The sequence below is a fragment of the Schistocerca gregaria genome, chromosome 4 (genome assembly GCF_023897955.1).
Source record: "Schistocerca gregaria isolate iqSchGreg1 chromosome 4, iqSchGreg1.2, whole genome shotgun sequence".
NCBI classification, from domain to species: Eukaryota; Metazoa; Arthropoda; class Insecta; order Orthoptera; family Acrididae; genus Schistocerca; species Schistocerca gregaria.
Window position 1 is genome coordinate 312,622,872 of NC_064923.1, and position 22,811 is coordinate 312,645,682.

Sequence of the window (22,811 nt, forward strand, 5' to 3'; positions counted from 1 at the left end):
CATACAGTGACTGCAGCTAAACTCAGGTCCAGAAATAATACATCTACATCTACATCTACATGACTACTCTGCAATTCACATTTAAGTGCTTGGCAGAGGGTTCATCGTACCACAATCATACTATCTCTCTACTATTCCACTCCCGAACAGCGAGCGGGAAAAACGAACACTTAAACCTTTCTGTTCGAGCTCTGATTTCTCTTATTTTATTTTGATGATCATTCCTACCTATGTAGGTTGGGCTCAACAAAATATTTTCGCATTCGGAAGAGAAAGTTGGTGACTGAAATTTCGTAAAAAGGTCTCGCCGCGACGAAAAACGTCTATGCTCTAATGACTTCCATCCCAACTCGTGTATCATATCTGCCACACTCTCTCCCCTATAACGCGATAATACAAAACGAGCTGCCCTTTTTTGCACCCTTTCGATATCCTCCGTCAATCCCACCTGGTAAGGATCCCACACCGCGCAGCAATATTCTAACAGAGGACGAACGAGTGTAGCGTAAGCTGTCTCTTTAGTGGACTTGTTGCATCTTTTAAGTGTCCTGCCAATGAAACGCAACCTTTGGCTCGCCTTCCCGACAATATTATCTATGTGGTCCTTCCAACTGAAGTTGTTCGTAATTTTAACACCCAGGTACTTAGTTGAATTGACAGCCTTGAGAATTGTACTATTTATCGAGTAATCGAATTCCAACGGATTTCTTTTGGAACTCATGTGGATCATCTCACACTTTTCGTTATTTAGCGTCAACTGCCACCTGACACACCATACAGCAATCTTTTCTAAATCGCTTTGCAGCTGATACTGGTCTTCGAATGACCTTACTAGACGGTAAATTACAGCATCATCTGCGAACAATCTAAGAGAACTGTTCAGATTGTCACCCAGGTCATTTATATAGATCAGGAACAGTAGAGGTCCCAGGACGCTTCCCTGGGGAACACCTGATATCACTTCAGTTTTACTCGATGATTTGCCGTCTATTACTACGAACTGCGACCTTCCTGACAGGAAATCCCGAATCCAGTCGCACAACTGAGACGATACCCCATAGCTCCGCAGCTTGATTAGAAGTCGCTTGTGAGGAACGGTGTCAAAAGCTTTCCGGAAATCTAGAAATACGGAATCAACTTGAGATCCCCTGTCGATAGCGGCCATTACTTCGTCGAATAAAGAGCTAGCTGCGTTGCACAACAGCGATGTTTTCTGAAGCCACGCTGATTACGTGTCAATAGATCGTTCCCTTCGAGGTGATTCATAATGTTTGAATACAGTATATGCTCCAAAACCCTACTGCAAACCGACGTCAATGATATAGGTCTGTAGTTAAATGGATTACTCCTACTACCCTTCTTGAACACTGGTGCGACCTGCGCAATTTTCCAATCTGTAGGTACAGATCTATCGGTGAGCGAGCGGTTGTATATGAGTGCTAAGTAGGGAGCTATAGTATCAGCGTAATCTGAAAGGAACCTAATCGGTATACAATCTGGACCTGAAGACTTGCCCGTATCAAGCGATTTGAGTTGCTTCGCAACCCCTAAGGTATCTACTTCTAAGAGACTCATGCTAGCAGATGTTCGTGTTTCAAATTCTGGAATATTCCATTCGTCTTCCCTGGTGAAGGAATTTCGGAAAGCTGCGTTCAATAACTCCGTTTTAGCGGCACAGTTGTCGATAACAGTACCATCGGCACTGCGCAGCGAAGGTATTGACTGCGTCTTGCCGCTTGTGTACTTTACATACGACCAGAATTTCTTCGGATTTTCTACCAAATTTCGAGACAATGTTTCGTTGTGGAACCTATTAAAGGCATCTCGCATCGAAGTACGTGCAAAATTTCGCGCGTCTGTAAATTTTAGCCCATCTTCGGGATTTCGCGTTCTTCTGAACTTCGCATGCTTTTTCCGTTGCCTCTGCAACAGCGTTCGGACCTTTTTTGTGCACCACGGGGGATCCGTTCCATCTCTTACCAATTTATGAGGTATGAATATCTCAATTGCTGTTGCTACTATATCTTTGAATTTGAGCCACATCTCGTCTACATTCGCATAGTCAGTTCGGAAGGAATGGAAATTGTCTTTTAGGAAGGCTTCTAGTGGCACTTTATTCGCTTTTTTAAATAAAATTATTTTGCGTTTGTTTCTGATTGATTTGGAAGAAATGGTATTGAGCCTAGCTACGATGACCTTGTGATCACTAATCCCTGTATCAGTCATGATGCTCTCTATCAGCTCTGGATTGTTTGTGGCCAAGAGGTCAAGTGTGTTTTTGCAACCATTTACAATTCGCGTGGGTTCGTGGACTAACTGCTCGAAATTATTTTCGGAGAACGCATTTAGGACAATCTCGGAAGACGTTTTCTGCCTACCACCGGTTTTGAACAAGTATTTTTGCCAACATACCGAGGGTAGGTTGAAGTCCCCACCAACTATAACCGTATGAGTGGGGTATTTATTTGTTACGAGACTCAAACTTTCTCTGAACTGTTCCGCAACTGTATCATCGGAGTCTGGGGGTCGGTAGAAGGAGCCAATTATTAACTTAATTCGGCTGTTAAGTATAACCTCCACCCACACCAATTCGCACGGAGTATCTACTTCGACTTCACTACAAGATAAACCACTACTGACAGACACAAACACTCCACCACCAATTCTGCCTAATCTATCTTTCCTAAACACCGTCTGAGACTTCGTAAAAATTTCTGCAGAACTTATTTCAGGCCTTAGCCAGCTTTCTGTACCTATAACGATATCAGCTTCTGTGCTTTCTATTAGCGCTTGAAGCTCAGGGACTTTTCCAGCGCAACTACAACAATTTGCAACTATAATTCCGACTGTTCCTTGATCCAAGCACGTCCTGTAATTGCCAAGCACCCTTTGACATTGCAGCCCATCCTGCACTTTCCCGAGGCCTTCTAACCTAAAAAATCGCCCAGTCCACGCCACACAGCCTCCGCTACCCGTGTAGCCGCCAGCTGAGTGTAGTGAACTCCTGACCTATTCAGCGGAACCCGAAACCCCACCACCCTATGGCACAAGTCAAGGAATCTGCAGTCAATACGGTCGCAAAACCGTCTGAGCCTCTGATTCAGACCCTCCACCCGGCTCTGCACCAAAGGTCCGCAGTCGGTTCTGTCAACGATGCTGCAGATGGTGAGCTCTGCCTTCATCTCGTAAGCAAGACCGGCAGCCTTCACCAAATCAGATAGCCGCTGGAATCCAGAGAGAATTTCCTCAGATCCAAAGCGACACACGTCATTAGTGCCGACATGTGCCACCACCCGCAGCTGGCTGCACCCTGTGTTCTTCATGGCATCCGGAAGAACCTTTCCACATCAGGAATGACTCCTCCCGGAATGCACACGGAGTGCACATTGGATTTCTTCCCCTCCTTAGCCGCCGTATCCCTAAGGGGCCCCATTACGCGCCTAACATTGGAGCTCCCAACTACCAGTAAGCCCACCCTCTGCGATTGCCCAGACCTTGAAAGCTGAGAATGATCCTCTGAAACAGGGCAGGCAGCTGCATCTGGCTCAGCCAGAGACAGTGCCTGAAACCGGTTTGTCAGACGCACCGGGGAGGCTTTCTGATCAGCCTCCGGGGACGCCTTTCGCCGCCTGCCACGCCTTGGAACGACCTCCCAATCAACCACAGGCGAGGGTTCAGCCCCACTGCGGGCAGCAACCGGGGCAACCACAGCGGCAGACCGATCTGGGGACAGACGGGACGAGGTTGACATCCCCGTAATACCCGAGTCCGGCTCCCCACAGTGGTGCCCATTGGCAACAGCCTCAAGCTGCGCTACCGAAGTCAGCGCCGATTGCAGCTGTGAGCGAAGGGATGCTAAGTCAGCCTCATCAGCCCTCATCCGAACACAGCAATCGCAGTCCCTGTCCATTCTAATCGATGTTTAACAACAGTTACCGAAACACGAGTCCGTGCCTAGATAACGCAAGCGGAACACGCAAAGAATGTATCAACTAACCTGTACAAATGCCTAACGACTGCGCTACAATCTGCAAAAAATGTGAGGTGCCACATGGAATTCTGCAGCTCCGACCTTACGATCATCTGTCCTTGACCTTCTCCACTCAGCGGCAGAGTACAGCAGCCCTAACTGAATACACGGAAGCTACACGAAATTAACAGGTGCGCAACTAAATCAAAAACGGTGCGGATTGTTACTGCAATTAAGTTCACTCCAGTGTTCTGGATACTTGCCCTGAGCTGCAGTCCACCACCTAACCTGAGAAGCAATAATATCCTTTTGCAGGAGTGTAAGAAATGTGCCAAATCAGCAGCCGCCAGTTCATCAGGACATAACTGCTGTCCAAATCAGCATACTCCGCTGCAGACATTTTCCACTCAGCACAGCTAGCAGCAAGGCTGTCCATAACTTCAATCTCCATCAAGATTGGGCACAGTAATGGTATAACACACCACCACAGGTTCATAACTTTCTCCAAGTACAAAACAAACCAGTAGAATATGGAGTACATTTAACAGGATCCGGACCAACTACGGGACACCCGGCGACCTATTGCACAGATAACGAAATGCATTCACTGCGGAGTGTATCTGACGTTTTCCTAGACAAACTGTCAGAAAAACTGTTAAAGATTGCCCTCGAAATGTGTATCCTGGAAACTCCCTGGCCCTGTTGGACACTAAAGCAGATGTGATCAATTATATAAGTAACATGTCTACAAATTTTTAAATTACGTACTTTTGTGCATAGACATGCAGCAGGCAGGCAAATTTGCATGCCGTTTGCATTAATTGTAATATTCGTTTAATAGTGTAGAGAGTGAGAGTGCGTAAATTTCTTAGGTGTTTTGAGAATACTTATTAAAAGGCTCTTGTACCATAGTAACTGCCAGTAGGCTAAAATTAAAAAAAAAATTGAATTAGAAAGTTGTTATAGTTTTAAAACTAAGAATATGTTGTTTTCTCCAGGAAAATGATTGAATATTTTTATTCCAATTTCCATATACTATTAAATACAGAATTTAAACCAAAGTTCATAGTAACGAGACACATATCAGCGACGTAGCAATCGTCCGACTTGACGCAGCGCACTTAGCTAGCAACGGCTATGTCAATAACTACTGTTTCCACTTAACAGCGTGAGATCTTCTAACGTGACTTTTTTGAGTATTGTTTCGGACTGCGTTAACAGATTTATGTTCAGGAAGTCTTATAAGTTAAAAAAGAATTCGAGGTGGCCCAGTCATTAAGGTCCTCTTCTCAGACAAAAGCTCATATTTACGCAACTTTTTGTCTCACCAGAATAACAACAGATACAGAGTGCGCAACAAATCCGAAAATAATTCAGATACAGTTAAGTCATTTTCACAACTCGTGGAAACAGTAAATTACACCGGAAAGCACTGCGTACAAATAGAAATTTCTGGAATGTTTGGACAGCAGCTAGTATTTTGGTTATAGGCATTATTCGCTTCTACAGGAAAGAGAGAGAGAAACAAAATGGCGAACGCAGCTGCTACTAACCTGCTCTCGCACGCTGTGCGCCCCCAGACAGTAGAGCAGCAGCTGAGCGCTGATGGTGGGGGCGGCAGCCACGCACTTCAACAGGGCTTCGTTCTCCGAGCTCTGTGGACACACACAAAAAAGTACTTCAATCAGTGAAGCTGCGAATTCAGCTCATGAGGAGCCTGTCATATTATTAGGAGCGCCCACCACTTGTAACTACAATATCTGTCTCCCTTCCTCCTCTCTCTTCATCTCTCCTCACTTCCCTTTCCCAAAACGAACAAACACGCACTGTCTCTCTTTCTCACTCTCTCTCTCTCTCTCTCTCTCTCTCTCTCTCTCTCTCTTACACGCACGCACACACAATTTATTAAAACTTTTTCTTCTGTGCTGTATTCTTTGAGAAGAACTGAATATATTGTGATCATCGTTACAAACTGCCGGAAAAGATACTACAACTGGAAAGATGACGTCGATTTTGATCCATTGACGCCATATGTCACCTGGGGGATAGCAGAGATAGTAGGTGCACTGATAATGGTTTCATCTTCGTCCTGCAACAGATAGCGTGGTGGCATAGCTACCAAGTGTCATCTGAGTCTACCCTTTAATAGGGACTTCTCATAGCCACAAGGCTCCATATGGTGCAAACGTGTGAAGCAAGCAGGCAACCAAGCTTCCTATAGGCAACTAAGTGATTCTGAAAGAGGTCAAGTTGTGGCCTTCCGAGTGGAGGGATGGTCTTTTCGGTGAATTGGCACACATGTTGGACTTGCTGCGTCAGTTGCACAACCCTGCTGGAATCAGTGGTCATGTGAAAATTCTCACACTGATAGAAGAGGTTCCGGTTGTCCATGCACCACAGACGGTCGCCAAGATCGTCGTATAGTAAGGTCAGTAGTTGCAGATCGTACAGCTACCTCAAAACAGTGAAAAATTGTACTGAAATGCAGGAGGACCTGCAGCCAATTGACGCATGGTGCTGGGAATGGCAACTGAATCTCAATGTAGACAAGTGTAATGTGCTGCGAATACATAGAAAGATAGATCCCTTATCATTTAGCTACAAAATAGCAGGTCAGAAACTGGAAACAATTAATTCCATAAATTATCTGGGAGTACGCATTAGGAGTGATTTAAAATGGAATGATCATATAAAGTTGATCGTCGGTAAAGCAGATGCCAGACTGAGATTCGTTGGAAGAGGCCTAAGGAAATGCAATCCGAAAACAAAGGAAGTAGGTTACAGTACGCTTGTTCGCCCACTGCTCAGCAGTGTGGGATCCGTACCAGATAGGGTTTATAGAAGAGATAGAGAAGATCCAGCGGAGAGCAGCGCGCTTCATTACAGGATCATTTAGTAATCGTAAAAGCGTTACGGAGATGATAGATAAACTCCAGTGGAAGACTCTGCAGGAGAGACGCTCAGTAGCTCGGTACGGGCTTTTGTTAAAGTTTCGAGAACATACCTTCACCGAAGAGTCAAGCAGTATATTGCTCCCTCCTACGTATATGTCGCAAAGAGACCATGAGAATAAAATCAGAGAGATTAGAGCCCACACGAAAGCATACCGACAATCCTTCTTTCCACGAACAATACGAGACTGGAATAGAAGCGAGAACCGATAGAGGTACTCAGGGTACCCTCCGCCACACACTGACAGGTGGCTTGCGGAGTATGGATGTAGATGTAGATGTAGATAAGGGGCTTGTGAAACCAGACGTGTCAACACGAACTATTGAAGATCAGTTATTAGCAGTCGGACTATGGTCAAATACTCCTCTAGGCCGTCTTCCATTAACACCATAGCATCGAAGGGCGCAGCTTTATTGGTGCCGTCATAGGATCGCTTGGAAGATGGAATGGCACGCCATGGCCCTCAGCGATCAAAGCAGATTCTGCCTGTTCGCAAGTTATTGTCTGCGAGTGCGACGTAGACCTGGTGAGCGCTGTCTGCATTCGTCCAAGATACACTGGTTCCATCCCAGGCCTTATGGTCTGGGGTGCAATAAGCTACAACTCTCGTTCACCTTTGGTGTTTCCGGAAGGGACCCTGACCAGCGCTCGGTACATGCAGAATGTTTTTAAACCCGTTTTTTTGCTGTTCTCGCAACAGGAGGGTGATGTATTGTTCGATCTGGATAATGCTCGCAAACACACTGCCCGTGTAAATCAACGTGCTTTGCAAAACGTGCATCAATTTCTCTGGCCACCACGATCTCTGGACTTGTCTCCAATCGAGCACTTGCGGGGTATGAGGGGAGGAGAAGTGATTCGTGCGACACGTAAATTAACAATTCTTACATAACTACGTGAACAGGTCGAGCAGGTGTGGCATAACGTATCTCAGGACAGTATTCGCGATCTGTACGATCGACTGAATGTATTGCTGCCCGTGGAGGATACACCACACACTAATATGGGTGTTTCAACATGGATCGATACCTGGCATCTCAGAATGTAAATGTAGTCAGTTCAAGTACTCCATACGCACTGTTGCAACAATAAATCTTGAGTGAACTGGAAACATCTCAAAGGGTGTACTAATGTTTCCGGCATTGTAATTATGGTAATGTAAAATTATTCTTTTTGAAAGATATGCTACATTACTGAACATAAATTAAATATTTTTTACATTTATCTTCAGACAGTAAAAAAAAACTATTAATATCAGGGCACATTTCTGTTATTAGTTATCGTCTATCAGAGCCAAATTACGAGGGTGGTTTGAAAAATTCTCGACGCGGAGTAGAAAAAAAGTACTTACATCACTGAAGCTTTTTTATTTTTCAGTGTAGTCTCGTTGTAGATGAATACACTTGGTCCAACGATGTTCCAGTGTCTTGATCCGACAATTTTAAGAAACTACGATTAGTCACCGTCTTTTTTAGGACGCATTTACCCCAAATTATAAGCAACTGTAGGTAGAGCTTTGATACTCTCTCGCTAAATTGCTCAAAAAGTTGGATTTTGGGCGCAATATATCATTGAACAGCACAACATGTACAGAAAAGAAATTATAGTTTTCAGTCGCTAAACGCACGTTAAAGATAATCTTTTCCCGCAAAAATATTCACAGCATGCTAAAATTTGATTTCACAAAAACTTTTCCACAACACGTATTGTCACCAATTACGCAGCCCGGTTGCAGTGTCATTGTTTTCATTATATCAAATGGCTCTGAGCACTATGGGACTTAACATCTATGGTCATCAGTCCCCTAGAACTTAGAACTACTGAAACCTAACTAACCTAAGGACATCACACAACACCCAGTCATCACGAGGCAGAGAAAATCCCTGACCCCGCCGGGAATCGAACCCGGGCGCGGGAAGCGAGAACGCTACCGTACGACCACGAGCTGCGGACTTACATTATATCGATTTTTTATTTTTCCAATATACTCTTCACCGCTAACAATTTATTTACACTCAAAAATAAAGTTTTGTATCATTAGTGGATCATTTAGCAGGAAATATATTTTTATTCTTGTCCCTTTTAATTAGAAATACTATTACTACAGTGGCATTTGTACGAATAACTTCCATGTGTGTTATACATATTTTGTGGACATATTAGAATCCACAGCTTGATTGTTTCCATTTGTTTTATCTTCAGAATATGAAGATGGGGATGGGAAGTGTATGTGGGTTCAAATAAACACTAATTTACAAGATGATATATTTTATTAATCAGTGATTATCGTTATTTGTTAACTCTAAGGAATTTAATACTCGTGATCTTAGTAACCACCGACTAAATCACGTATTCTTGCTACGTCACACTAATAACTCATGAACTGGTAAAGGGTTCACCTTCTCATCCTCTGCCTTCATAGGATAATAATAAGACTCGTAAAAATATTGAGGTGGCAAACATCTTACACGAACTGATACACAATATGGGTAGGCAAAAACTGAGTATGCGACACAGGATACAAAACACTCGAGGAACGACATTTCAAAATTTTGTTTGGAATAGCTTAAGCATAATGCGAATGGCTTCCAGCATTGAAAATAGATGAAACTAAGATCCTCTGCTACACGCTTGAGACCATACTGTACTCATCACAGCATTTGGATGAAACGAAAATGAGTTTAAAAACGTGAAAGCCATTTTGACAACGAAAATAGAAAACTAGACTGTCTTACTCAGATTCTTAGTGTGTACGTACTCTTTCGAAAATGGTAAAGTAGTTATGAATTCTTACTATCCAACGTTACAGTACTGATTATGTAATCATTTGAACTAGAAGCGAACACGTGTGTGGCGTGAAAAGATTTCGCGAATCAGAAGTGTGAGTCAGCTCACGTAATGGCGATTGCAGTGTCAATCGGACCCGAATTAGACTTAGAAACAAGGTTCCACACGACGTATTTTCCAGTTACTGACCAATTCGGCTTTCTTTTGTTTCCTAATCTCAAAAAAAGTCTTTCACGGTTCCAGTTTTCGTCGACCGAAGACGCTATCCCTGTTATACATGAGTAAGGTGGGACTTTAAAGACACATTTCTTTTCTGGGGCAAAATAAATATTGAAATCTCATTGGGCCACGTCTAGTGAGGGTAATGAAGCTTGAGACACAAATATTAGTTGTCGTAAACAGTGTTAAATACCACGCTGTTTACAGACTATCAATCCACCCTCGCATTCAGTCACTGTAGGCATCTGTATAGAATTACATTTAACTCTTTCCTTCCCAGCGTTGCGTACACGAAAAACGAGATTTAACGTCACAAAGTGCAGTCTAAATGATATTATTATATAAAACTCATCATCCAAGTATTGAAAGAGCTTCACAATTTCTATGTCTATGATTTTTGTATTTCGCAATTAGTATAATACCTTCTGAAAAAAAATAATATAGTAATCTTCGTGTCTGATGTACACAACACTGGGACGAAATAGGTTAGGGAAAACACGTTGCTATTAGCTTATAGGTTCGCATGTCTCCCTCTGATTTCCATCAGGACGTATGTGTCCCATGACAGGTTACCAGAGAACCACTTGGAATTTGCTCCAACTTGTATCAATGTCCTACTGGTAAAGGGAAGCCTACTAAAGGTTAGCAGAACTGTTAAACTTACACCTTGCATCTGTAGATTGTGCTGTCCTCAACTTTCGTTGTTAACTCTCGTCGCCGTTTTGCCACGACCTGCAACCACGAACTGACGCTTGCCACTTCACAAACGAAGCCCATATTGAGCACCAGCAGTGTGAGTTACAAACTTCGGGTGATGCTCCCTACATTGATGAGTGTCTGTGTGTCTGTCTGTTTTCAATATATCTCGTAGTTCTCTTCTGAGGTGCTTGTGAATAATCCTGTATGTACTACGACCCTCCCGCCCCCCCCCCCCCCTTCCCGCCTCCCCCCCCCCCCCCAGCAGTACACTTAGAGAATGAAACGTCAGGAAATATTCTTTTCACATTGTTACTTCCGACTCAAGTATTAATTAAAATAAACATTGGTCAACGGTTTTTAAATTAAAGTGTTAGTCTCCGAGTTAAAGCTGAGGTTAATAAGTGTTTTATAGACGATAGAATCAAAAGTGAAGGTAATATGACAAAAAAGTGAAAACCTGTCTCTTAATTTGTTACATTAGTTTTATTATAGTACATCTGATATCTGTACTTCTTATTGAATTTTTCTGAAGAGCCCTGCAAAGTTTGCTACCACTGTTTAATCCTTATTCTTTGTAGTAACATTGCAAAATATGTTGGTATAGACGACGGAGTTTCGCTTTAGCGCAAAAGCAATATCACAAAGTATGTAGGTCATGAACGTAGATTTTGGTTATAGTGTAATTTCTGAATGATAAACAGAAAAAATTAAAAAAAAAACTGTTTTATGGCAGCAAGTTTCAGACTTCCGACAGTTCGTCCGAAAGAGTTTTCTCTGTTATTTGGAAAAGATTTCCTGTTCCTATTTGTGTTAGATAAAAATTTCGTCCACATACTCGAGTATATAGACTGTGAATTACATTCAAAGATAAAAAACACAGAGATTACACTTATTTCAATATTTCATTAATTATTTTCGATGTTCTATAGCCACAGACAATCAGAAACACACACACACACACACACACACACACACACACACACACACACACACATGTACACACAGGCACACACACAAACACACAAGATTCATACCAGTAATTGAAATAGTTACCATAGCACTTGAAATGCTGTGCACAGACACAGTGGTGAATTTAAAATCACAGTATATCGATACTGTTATATTTGTTGATTTGGATATTAGGTGGAGGAATTTCTTTATCTTTTTGGGAGAATGTACCAAGCCTTTTCACTACAGTTATACGTACAGCGACTTTCATTATCGGCGCGTGGTCTTCCGATTATACGACCTCACACATTAGCAGTCCACAAAAAAAGAAATGCACTCCTGTGTTCACGCAGTAGAAAATAAATTTTTGGCATAAATATTCACATAGCAGGCGGTTATTGAGGACTTCAGGATATCTGTAAGTGACGAGTATTGGCGGTAACGTGTACGTAACTTTTTCTCTTCTGATATCTAAGAAAGTAACCGAGTTCTTGTGTAATATATATTATGGTACTTACGTACGTCGCCGGGAATATCAGCATGCAGCCGTTAAACACTCCAACAGCGAGCTGCATCATTGCGATAGGGTTCATGACGCTTTCAAGGTGCTTGACAAATCTGCAAAGACGAGTCGATTTCAGGGTAGAACACAAGTAGCTTAGGCATTTTATCCATCTGCATTGAATAATGAAAATGACAACAATTTTTATTCAATTTTGAGGGTCCTGAGTGTTAAGTTAAATAATTCATGTTCGAGCAATTTCACTACCGTTTTAGTTGTGTGTCAGGAACCCTACTAAGGTAAAGCAACTTCTAGAACTGTCACTTTTTCTGAAGGAAGCTTCACCTACAAAACAGAAAATTCTAAAAGTATGCGAAATACACTCGAAAGCACACACTAAGGGTTTACATTAGTACTGTTAGACAAACTAAACTCACAGACGTCTGTTGACAGTTATTTCGAGAGTCCTTTAAACTGTTTAAAGAAATTATTTCATTCTTTGGTGCAACAACACAGCACACATGGAAGTTGGACTGATCCCTGAAATAAAGCCCTAATGAGACGCCCTGAAACACAACATCCATTAAATCAAATTTGGGAGGATCCCTGACTCCACACAAAATTTCTTATCACAATATACTCTCTCATCCTTATCACCTACAATTCAGTGTAAGTCACTGGGTAGGCTTCAGATCTCCTTCTTCTAAACGTATAAAATACAAAATGTCACAATACACTGCACAGAATGTGCTACCTTACATATACCATATATCTTTCGCGCTGTATTAAAACGTGTCTCCTACTAGAACGAGACAAGTATGTTTAAATGGACATTTTCCGGGAGAAACGAGGATTATTTTATTTTTCTGGATTGATGTGCACAATGTTTGGCGGACGACGGCAGCTTGTTGTTCGGCAGTTACTGAAACTTTTTTCTCATTCACTGTGTTCCACGTTACCTGTGACACAAGCAAGAGGTAGGGTATACTCTGAATTAGTGTTTTCATTTCATATTACCACATTACCTTGATTTTTATGACTTCTAATAAGCAGGCGATCATCGTCAAATTCTCCCGTTTTTGCAGAATTGCTTATAAGGCTTTAACAAAGTCGCAGGTGACAATAAGCATCCCATTTCCTTATTACCCACAATTCAGTCACCAGTTTTTCCTATAAATCCTCTTAAGCCTATGGAACCAAGGATGACAAGCATGTTTTCCTCTGTAACGCTAATGACTAGTCTTTTTGCAGTTTGCCTGAGAGATATCTGCCTCTGTGTCAGATTAGTGTGTTCGACACGTTGCTCTCTCCGTTTATCAGGCAATTTTTACAAATATTTCTTCTAGTGTCACGAGATGAGTTGTATGAACGGCGATTCGCGAGGATATCTAATCGTTATTCATCTGTTTCTTCGCGTACAGAAGTGCTATGGTACTGATGCAGTTTGCAAGTTTCATCCAGCCGGTACTACCTCGTAAACGCTTACAAAGAGGCACAGGCACTTAATCGATCTCAAACACCACTGACGATACGTGCCTCCAAGAGTTACGCAAGTCTCCGCAAGTAAGAAAAATCTTAACTCTCGATTGTATTCCACTACACAATGTCACAGTCATCATACCAATACAGATGTTTTCGTGTTTACTTTCTGTTATAGAACTCTCCTGTTGCCTTAGTAGCCTCTTCTGAGTCAGTTTTTTTCCAGATGTTGCAAGATACGTAAAATAAAGTTCGTTACAGATATCCACTTGCGTTTCCACGAGAAAATACTGCGAATCAGTTGAAGTTGAAGTGAAGTCCAACATAACATTCACAAAAAAGATAAGCCTGTTTTATCCTACTTCTACAATAAATTATGTCTTTTGCACTCAGATATTATGTTCAGATTTCTACCCAGCCATCTAATCAGTTTTTTTTCGTGCATTTCCTGCGTCATTGTGGAGTAATATCCTTCAGCAAGATAGTGGTCAGTTCTTCCGTCTGTTTACGTCCTTGGAAATTAATGTTAGATACAGCTCAATTTTCCGCCACCGCGGCAAGGCCAGAGTTTAAAATCCCGTCGTTGTCATGGACATTAGACTCATATCTTTAGCTCAGCTGAATAAAAGTTGGAGAAGAAATCAGTTGTCATGAAGTTATTTAAGTAACTAGCGGAAGGAAGATCTGAATTATAATTTCTCGACAGCGATTTGAAGCTTTAACCTCCAGAATATGTATTCACTGTGTAGCCGAGAGCACAATCGTTTTGTCTACCGAACTCGTAGTCGTTAGAGTTTCAATACTAGGACGCCGAAACCTAGCCTACAATAACAAAAAATGAACCAAATACTAAACCAACGGCCATTCCACATGACAATCGACATTGCAATCCTCCATTTACGTTCAATCTTAACTCGTCGAGGTTACCTCGTTCGTATTCCTCACATAATACTTTAGTTTTTGTTTCTTTGTTTTTTAAAAAAGGAAAGCGAGCTCCTTTTGCACGCAACAGATGTCGACCGGCCGCCGTGCCATCCTCTGACTTACGAGGTCATCTGGATTCGGTAGTAGGGCATATGGTCAATACAGTGCTCTCCCAGCCACTTTCCAGCCTATAGAGCAGCTACTTCACACTCAGGTGGCATCATGAGGCTGAGTGCATCTCACACAAGTCCTCCCACCAAGGAATAAGGCTTGGTAGTACTGGGGATTGAATCCATATTCTCTATATGGCAGCTGTCTGTGCTGACCACTCAGCTATGGAGGCATATTACCATGATTTATCGGTGATACAAAACCTTTTTCTTATTGTCTAACTAAGCCGTGAAGATGTAGAAATGGACGCACATATTTTGCATGGAGCAAACCTAAGAAACCACCCTGAGCCATCCCAGGTGTAGACTGTAGTGTTTTATGTAACACACTGAAAGTGTTCCCCGATGTGACTATCCAGCACTTAAAATACCCATCAAATTTGATGTGTTTAAAAAGACATAGCTGATTTCATTTAGCTGCTATGGGCGACAGTGTCAAATAGTCCAGCGGTGCGGTCGTCATATTGTGGTAAGCATATCCTTCTCCCATTCCTCTGTGTGTCCACCTCTTCCTCCCTCTGTCTGTCCACTTCATCATTCCACCTCTCTCTGTCTCCCCCTCCCCACCCTCTCTGGCTCTTCATCTCCTATTCTCCCTCTCTTTGTCCACATCATCCACACCCCCTTTCTCCAACTTTATCTTTTTCTTCCTCCCCCTGAGCATATCCTCCTCTCTCTGTCAATTTCCTGTTCCTTTCGCACTGTTCATTCCCTCCTCTATCCACCTCATCCCCTCCCTAGTTATGCTCATCACCTCATCTAACCGAGCGAGATGGCACAGTGGTTAGCACACTGCACTCGCATTCTGGAGGACGGCAGTTCGATCCCGCATCTGGTCACCCTGATTTAGGTTTTCTGTGATTTCCCTTAATCGCTCCAGGCAAATGTCAGGATGGTTCCTTTGAAAGGGCATGGCCGACTTCCTTCCCCATCCTTCCCTAATCTGATGGGACTGATGGCCTCACTATTCGGTCTCTTCCCCCAAACAACCCAACTCGACCCCAGCTCATCTGCCACACATTTCAATACAGTAGGCTGATACTACTCCCAGGACACACCTGTTATGCACGGCAGCCTATATGTCTGCAGCTTAAAAATCTTTTATTTGCTCCTAGCATACAGTTTACCAGGCAACGCTGGTATATAAAGTAGGCTTATACTACTACAACACAACTCGCCTGTCACCCAAGGCAGCCAACATGTCAGAGCCCAGAAAACCACATCTTGCACTCGACATGCAGGCTGCCCTGCAAAAAAAGTTGTTTAGGCAGGTCGATACTTTTTCCACACAACATGCTTGTTATGCAGGGAAGCCTATAAACCAGAGTCTGGAAAAAACACGTTAATTCCAGTATCTCTGTTCCTGTTGGAGCTAGAATGTTATAAACGTCATAGTGGGGAACTGATGATCAAGTTGGAAGCATCATTCGTTAACAAACATTAGTGGGAATCATACACATATGTAGCCACTTTATTTACTGTTATTTTGGACAGACATTTTACTTGGCAGACTTTGGTATGTACTGGTTGCCATATGGAATCCGGTTATGCTTTGCATGCGTATTTAGTGTGAACGTGCTTTTGGATGTATTGTAATTTTTACTTTCGTGCATAGATTGGTCTTAGAATGGGCATAGCCAGAAACTGGCAACCAACTAAATAAATATCCACTTTAGTCGCGACTCTGGCTGTCTCTTTTCGCATTACAGTCTAAAGTGTGTTGCTGTTCCACATTACCATGCATGCTGCAGTTATGCACCATGCACTTCAGACCGTATTGTTAACAGGTGTCACTGCAGTATTTTAATATTCTGTTTCAAGTGCTTTCACTTCCTGATGGAAATGGAAAATATTACAACATGAAACACCAGCTTGATATTTATCAGGCTTTATGGAGATGTGCTCGCATAATGGATATTAAATGATTAACCTTTTCTTCCATTAAGAACCGATATGTATCATCGTTATTTCCAGTGTGAGGCGTGTCCTCCATGGACATGAACATTCTCGTATAACCATTGTCACGTGGAAGCAAACAGCGTGTGATAGTCATCTTCAGGACTTTCTAGCGACGCTTGAAACACATGTTGTGTCAATACATGGAGACTGCTGGCTGGAAGCTGGCATGAAACTATACACTTTCCAATGGCATCCCATACATGCTCCGCAGTTGCGAAATAAGAGGATCCATCAGGGCAGTAAAGGAACAATATATACTGTACCGTTTGTGGAAAGTGAAACGTTCAGTAGGAATGGTCTGCAACAGGCCACGATAAGGGGAAGTACAGTAAAGTGGAACTATAATAAGTTGTTTAAATGTCAGACAGGTGGCGTGCACGTAGGCCCAACATCGGCCCCTTTTGTGTGACCAAACAGGTCAAACTTACACCACGCTCAGTCGGTGCGGAGCGAGCATACGAAGTGAAAAAGTGTAACCAGGTGCCACTATGTCTCGCTGACACCACAGAGTGTAATATCGGCATGTGAGAGCGTGCGAGAGGGGTAGAATGACTGGTTTAAAAAAAAAGGTTCAAATGGCTCTGAGAACTATGGGACTTAACATCTGAAGTCATCACTCCCCTAGAACTTAGAACTACTTAAACCCAATCAACCTAAGGACATCACACACATCCATGCCCGAGGCAGGATTCGAACCTGCGACCGTAGCGGTCGCGCGGTTCCAGACTGTAGGGCCTAGAACCACTCGGTCACATCGGCTAGCCTGAATGATTGGTATTTGGGATGCGGATCTGTCGTTCTGTGACACTGAAGTTAATACACAGGACGCTAATTTAACTGTGAGATGTATGTAGAACCAAAGGAGAGGAGAGGGCCATACACCGCGCCGACAGGTTATTGGGTGACACAATGGGATCACATTGTGAGACGACCGCCATCTTGTCCACAGTGTTGGCACGACACTGGAGCACTGCAATGGATATGGACATGTTTGTTTTGACGGTTCTACATCATCTCCTATGGCTTGGAATGGTGGCACGCATGTTATTGCAACTGCTTCCATTGACCAGAACACACCTCCGCCACAGACAGCAATGAGCACGTGAACGCTGACACTGGCGTGCTGAGTGGCACAATGTAGCGTTATGAGACGAGTCCCGTTTCTTCTTGTCCAACAGTGATGGCCGCATAAGCGTTCGACATCGCCATGGTGAACGTAGTCGGTCAGACTATATTGTTGAGCGGTATAGCGACATGTGGCAAATATGATGGTATGGGGCGCCATTGCCTATAACACGTGATCTTGCCTCCTACGTCTAGAGGGAAGTCTGAATAGCTACCACTACATTAGGTTTTACAGCCCGAGGCACTGTCCTACTTGCAGGCCATTCCACATGCCATATTTCAACAGTACAATGGCTGGCCGCATGTAGAGAGGAAGGTGCAAGTCTTCGTCGAAGAATGTCATGTACCACTGCTTTTCTGGTTTGCCCGTCTCTGCCTGACATATCGCCCATCGAACATCTTTAGGATATGGTCGGTCGGCGGCTTTTTCGCTTAGGTCATCCTGCAGCCGGAGTTGCTGCGTTGCGGACGCGTCTAGAAACCGCGTGGCAGAGTATTCCCCAGCAACATATTCAGGCCCTCTTCGATTCCGTGCCACGATGTCTAGTGACTGAAGCACGTGGTACCGTTAAGCCATACTGATCTTCTAGTCTCAGTGTTTGTACAGCTCTGCAATGCTAATCAAAAAAAGTGTAAGTAGGCTGTTGAGGTTTTAATGTTGGTAACGTCTGTATGAAAATCACGGACTGTGCTGTGTGCAGTCTGTGGCTGGTCTGCATTGTTGGAATTTGCTATTGTAGCATTGCGCAGTTGGCGGTGAGCAGCGAGCAGTGGTGGATGTGGGGAGAGAGATGGCGGAGTTTTGAGAGCGGATGGTCTCGACATGTGAGCCTATCAGAGAGAGTAAATTTATATATATATATATATATATATATATATATATATATATATATATATATATATATATAATGACTTCTGAACACTATTAAGGTAAATACATTGTTTGTTCTCTATCAAAATCTTTCATTTGATAACTGTGCCTATCAGTATTTAGTGCCTTCCGTAGTTTGAATCTTTTATTTAGCTGGCAGTAGTGGCGCTCGCTGTATTGCAGTAGCTTGAGTAACGAAGATTTTTGTGAGGTAAATGATTTGTGAAACTTATAGGTTAATGTTAGTCAGGGCCATTCTTTTGTAGGGGTTTTTGAAAGTCAGATTGCGTTGCGCTAAAGATATTGTGTGTCAGTTTAAGCACAGTCATTTATAATTTTTCTAGGCGGACGTTTCAAATGGTTCTGAGCACTATGGGACTTAAATTCTGAGGTCATCAGTCCCCTAGAACTTAGAACTACTTAAACCTAACTAACATAACGACATCACACACATCCATGCCCGAGGCAGGATTCGACCTGCGACCGTGGCGGTCGCGCGGTTCTAGACTGTGGCGCCTAGAAACGCTCGTCCACTCCGGCCGGCAATGCTAATCACTTTTCTTGTCTCATGTCTCTAATCGATCGAATAAATTTCTGTGTGATCATCTCTCTCGGTCTTGGAGTTTCACATTTTCCAAACAGTAGTGAAATTCTGTGTATTCGTGGTGTGAACTGCAATATTGGTCCTAGCAGCTTCCTGCTGGAATGTGCCATTTGGGACGCCAATCATCAAGGCTACGACAACATCCTACATACTAGCGAGCATTCGGTCTCCGTTTAAAAATTACAAATTCTTTACATATTCAACAGCCGGCCGGAGTGGCCGAGCGGTCTAGGTGCTACAGTCCGGAACCGCTTGACCGCTACGGCCGCAGGTTCGAATCCTGCCTTTGGCATGTATGTGTGTGATGTCCTTACGTTAGCTAGGTTTAAGTAGTTCTAAGTTCTAGGGGACTGATGACCTCAGTAGTTAAGTCCCGTAGTGCTCAGAGTCATTTGAACCATATTCGACAGTTCCTCACTCCTGGATTCTAGGAATCGCTGATGTCCTATCTCGTAATCGACCTTTCTACAATCCGTCTACCGGTCAGATCTGTGTTGATCTGACGGCCACAAATACGACCTTTATCACTGACCGTTCAGGAACGCCATTCAGCGTTCCAGTTGACTCTGGGTCTATGCCAAGCAAGTCTTTTATTGTCTATAGCATCGTATACACGTAGCGGGACAAGTTTCAGGCTGTTCCGCGACATTTTTCTCATGTTTCGCGACTGTCGCGAAACAAGTCTCAGGTTCCCCATCGAAGCGGGAAACATGCGGCAATGGAACTTGACTCATTTTAGTCTATACTTTTTCCGAGTCAGTTTCTACTTGCCTTCCATGGATATAACATGTTCTGGCGCATTGCACTGCATGTGCACCAGCAGTTTGAGCAGCAGTTGGCACCACAGTGACACAACGAACTGTTACAAATCGGTTACTTCAAGGACATCTCAGAGCCAGACGATCTAGAGCGTGCATTCCACTGACCCAAAATCACATATTTTTGTGACTTCAGTGCGAAAAGCGAGAACTTGTTGAAGTGCAGGGTGAAGATTTGTTGTGTTTTCTGATGAAAGTAGGATGTGCTTCAGTGCTAGTGATGGTCGTGTGTTGGTTAGAAGGAGGTCAAGGACATCACCGGACGACAACTCTAGCGACATCGACAACAGCATTAACCGTTCCTATATTGACCGACCACGTGCGACAGGCAACGAATTCAGTCCCACAAACTGACATGTGGCATCTGTACAACACAATGCATGCACATCTGCATGCTTACATCAAACATTCTGGCTATTACTCCGATCGTACCAGGATTTCACGTTGCCTTTTACGAGTATAATAGATGATTTTGTACCACTATTGTTGTTGGTTATCTAATCTTTGCCGCTTGATACCAGTTATAACCAGTTTCTTTTCACATTTTCCTGTTTCAGTAGTTTAGCTGACTCTGAAGCTGTGGACCTACGACACTGCATAGAGACTGTCGCGATACAACGTGCCGGTACTAACCATATACAGTGTCGTGCGAATTTGTCGCTAGTAGTGTACCAGGCTTTCGGGCAGAGTGTCAGAGGTAATCGGCGAAGGGGATCTCCAGATCTCAACCCGACGGTTAGCGAGAACGCTCTGTCTACACTATCTGCCTGGATTTCAGCGGTTATCATCGTCTATTCAGCACAGCCAGTGTAACAAGCATATGACGTTCTCGTGAAGTAGTCCTTCTGCAGGGACCTGTCCCTATTTTTGACACACTGTAATCCTATGTCCTTATCGTCAACACTCTGTCTACTGTCATTCCAATACAGCTATATGACCTGTCTGTACGATGCTCCCAAGTCCTTCATGTCAATGATTCCTCCTCCAAGTCCAGGGCACGATATGTTGCAGTCTCAAGCTAAAAACCACCCGAGCCGTTAAACATAACCAATCGTGGTCTGGTACTCACATATTTCCTCACTTGTAGGGATAACTTCATGTGAACTGAAAAACAGATAGCACAAGGATGAAATTTTAATCAACAAATTCCACATAGAAATACTGGAGCATCACTTTGGTAACCTGTTGTGAAGGTGCACGTGGTGTGATGCTTGCCGTTTCCGTCAGTGAATAACGAACGAGGTTAAGCATTCCCTTCTGAACCTCTGCAGCAAGATCTGAAATCGTGCTACATTCTTGTACATCGCAAACTGGAACATACCTTCAGAAGAATTGTACTAATTCGAATATTTAACGGTGCTCTTTACGTACAAATAAGAATAAAAATTCTAACACCAAGGAATAAATGATATAGTGTAATGAAATTTCGCGATACATTTATCTGGGTAATTTATTTAAATGATTAATGTTGCAAGTTCACAGGTTAATGTTAGCACAAGATAAGCTGGTAGGTTTATAGCCGGTGTAACCGCCAGAATGTTCAATATAAGCATACAGACTTGCGTGCATTGTGTTGTACAGGAACAGGATGTCAGTTTGTGGGATGGAGTCCCATACCTGTTGCACTTACACGGTCGACACAGCGATGGTTAATGTTGGTTGTGAATGACTCTGGGTTTGTTGTCCGATGGCGTCCCATATGTGCTCGGTTGGAGACAAATCTCGAGCAGGCCAAGACAACGTGTTGGCACTTTTTAGGCCTTGTTGGGTTAAAATAGAGGTATGTATATCAACGGATCCTGTTCATAACTGCAGCACAACAAGTGCTGCAAGCTAACGTATATTTTTGCAGTCAGGCTGCGTGGGATAACCACGACAGTGCTCCTAACGTCATAAGAAATCGCAACCGAGACTGTAAACCAGCGTGCAGGATCAGTGTTTGTCAGCTGCTGACAGGTTGGTTGCAGCTGCTCACCTAGCCTCCTTCTAACCAATACACCGAAGCGGAACCAGCCTTTGTCAGAAAGCACAACAGACATTCACTCCACCATCCAACGAGCTCTCGCATGACGCCACTGGAGTCGCATACAGCAGATGTTTGAGTTCAGTGGAGTGCACGCGACAGAGCATCCGGCTCGGAGGTGTCCGTAAAGCAACGGATTTGTAACAATTTGTTGTGCCACGGGGGCTCAACTGCTGCTCGAATTCTTGTTGCAGAAGCAGTACGATGCGGCGCAGTAATACGCCGAACACGACTGTCTTCCATGTCAGTGATGCCAAGTGGCCGTCCGGAGCCCGATCTTCACGTGACCTTTCCGTGACCTCCAGCAAGCAATCATGTACAGCAGTTACATTTCTGCCAAGTCTTTATGTAATATCGCGGAGGGAACATCCAGCTTCTCGTAGTCTTATTACACAATCTACACACATCAAAAAAAGTTTTGCATCACCCCGATTCACGGAATTCCTGAAGATAGACATCGACTGTGGATATTGTGTTACAGACACAGTCCCTTTCATTGTTTAGAGATGTCACTAAATCCTCCCAAAGATGTAAACAACCATGCATGAGCAGAGCCTATTACACGTCGGCGTTCCAGTCATTCCACCAGGAAGGAGGTACAAGGCCGTTATTATCTCTAATTCAACTTCGCCTAGACGTTCAATACCGCGGTTCGATCGCGTTCGCATTGTTACTTTGTGCCAGGAAGGACTCTCAACAAGGGAAGTGTCCAGGCGTCGCGGCGTGAACCAAGCGATGTTGTTCGGAGATGTAGCAGACAC

General features: G+C 43.4%; 1 protein-coding gene across 1 annotated transcript in view; it reads right to left on the bottom strand.

Moving 5' to 3' along the window:
* Positions 1-22,811, bottom strand: part of LOC126267059 (odorant receptor Or2-like) — a 50,038-nt gene that overhangs the window by 19,203 nt on the left and 8,024 nt on the right. Inside the window, exons 2-3 of the mRNA XM_049971898.1 lie at positions 12,094-12,193; positions 5,524-5,625 (exon numbers count right to left, since the gene is read on the bottom strand). Coding sequence (XP_049827855.1) covers positions 5,524-5,625; positions 12,094-12,193 — 202 coding nt within the window. The remainder of the gene's footprint in view (positions 1-5,523; positions 5,626-12,093; positions 12,194-22,811) is intronic.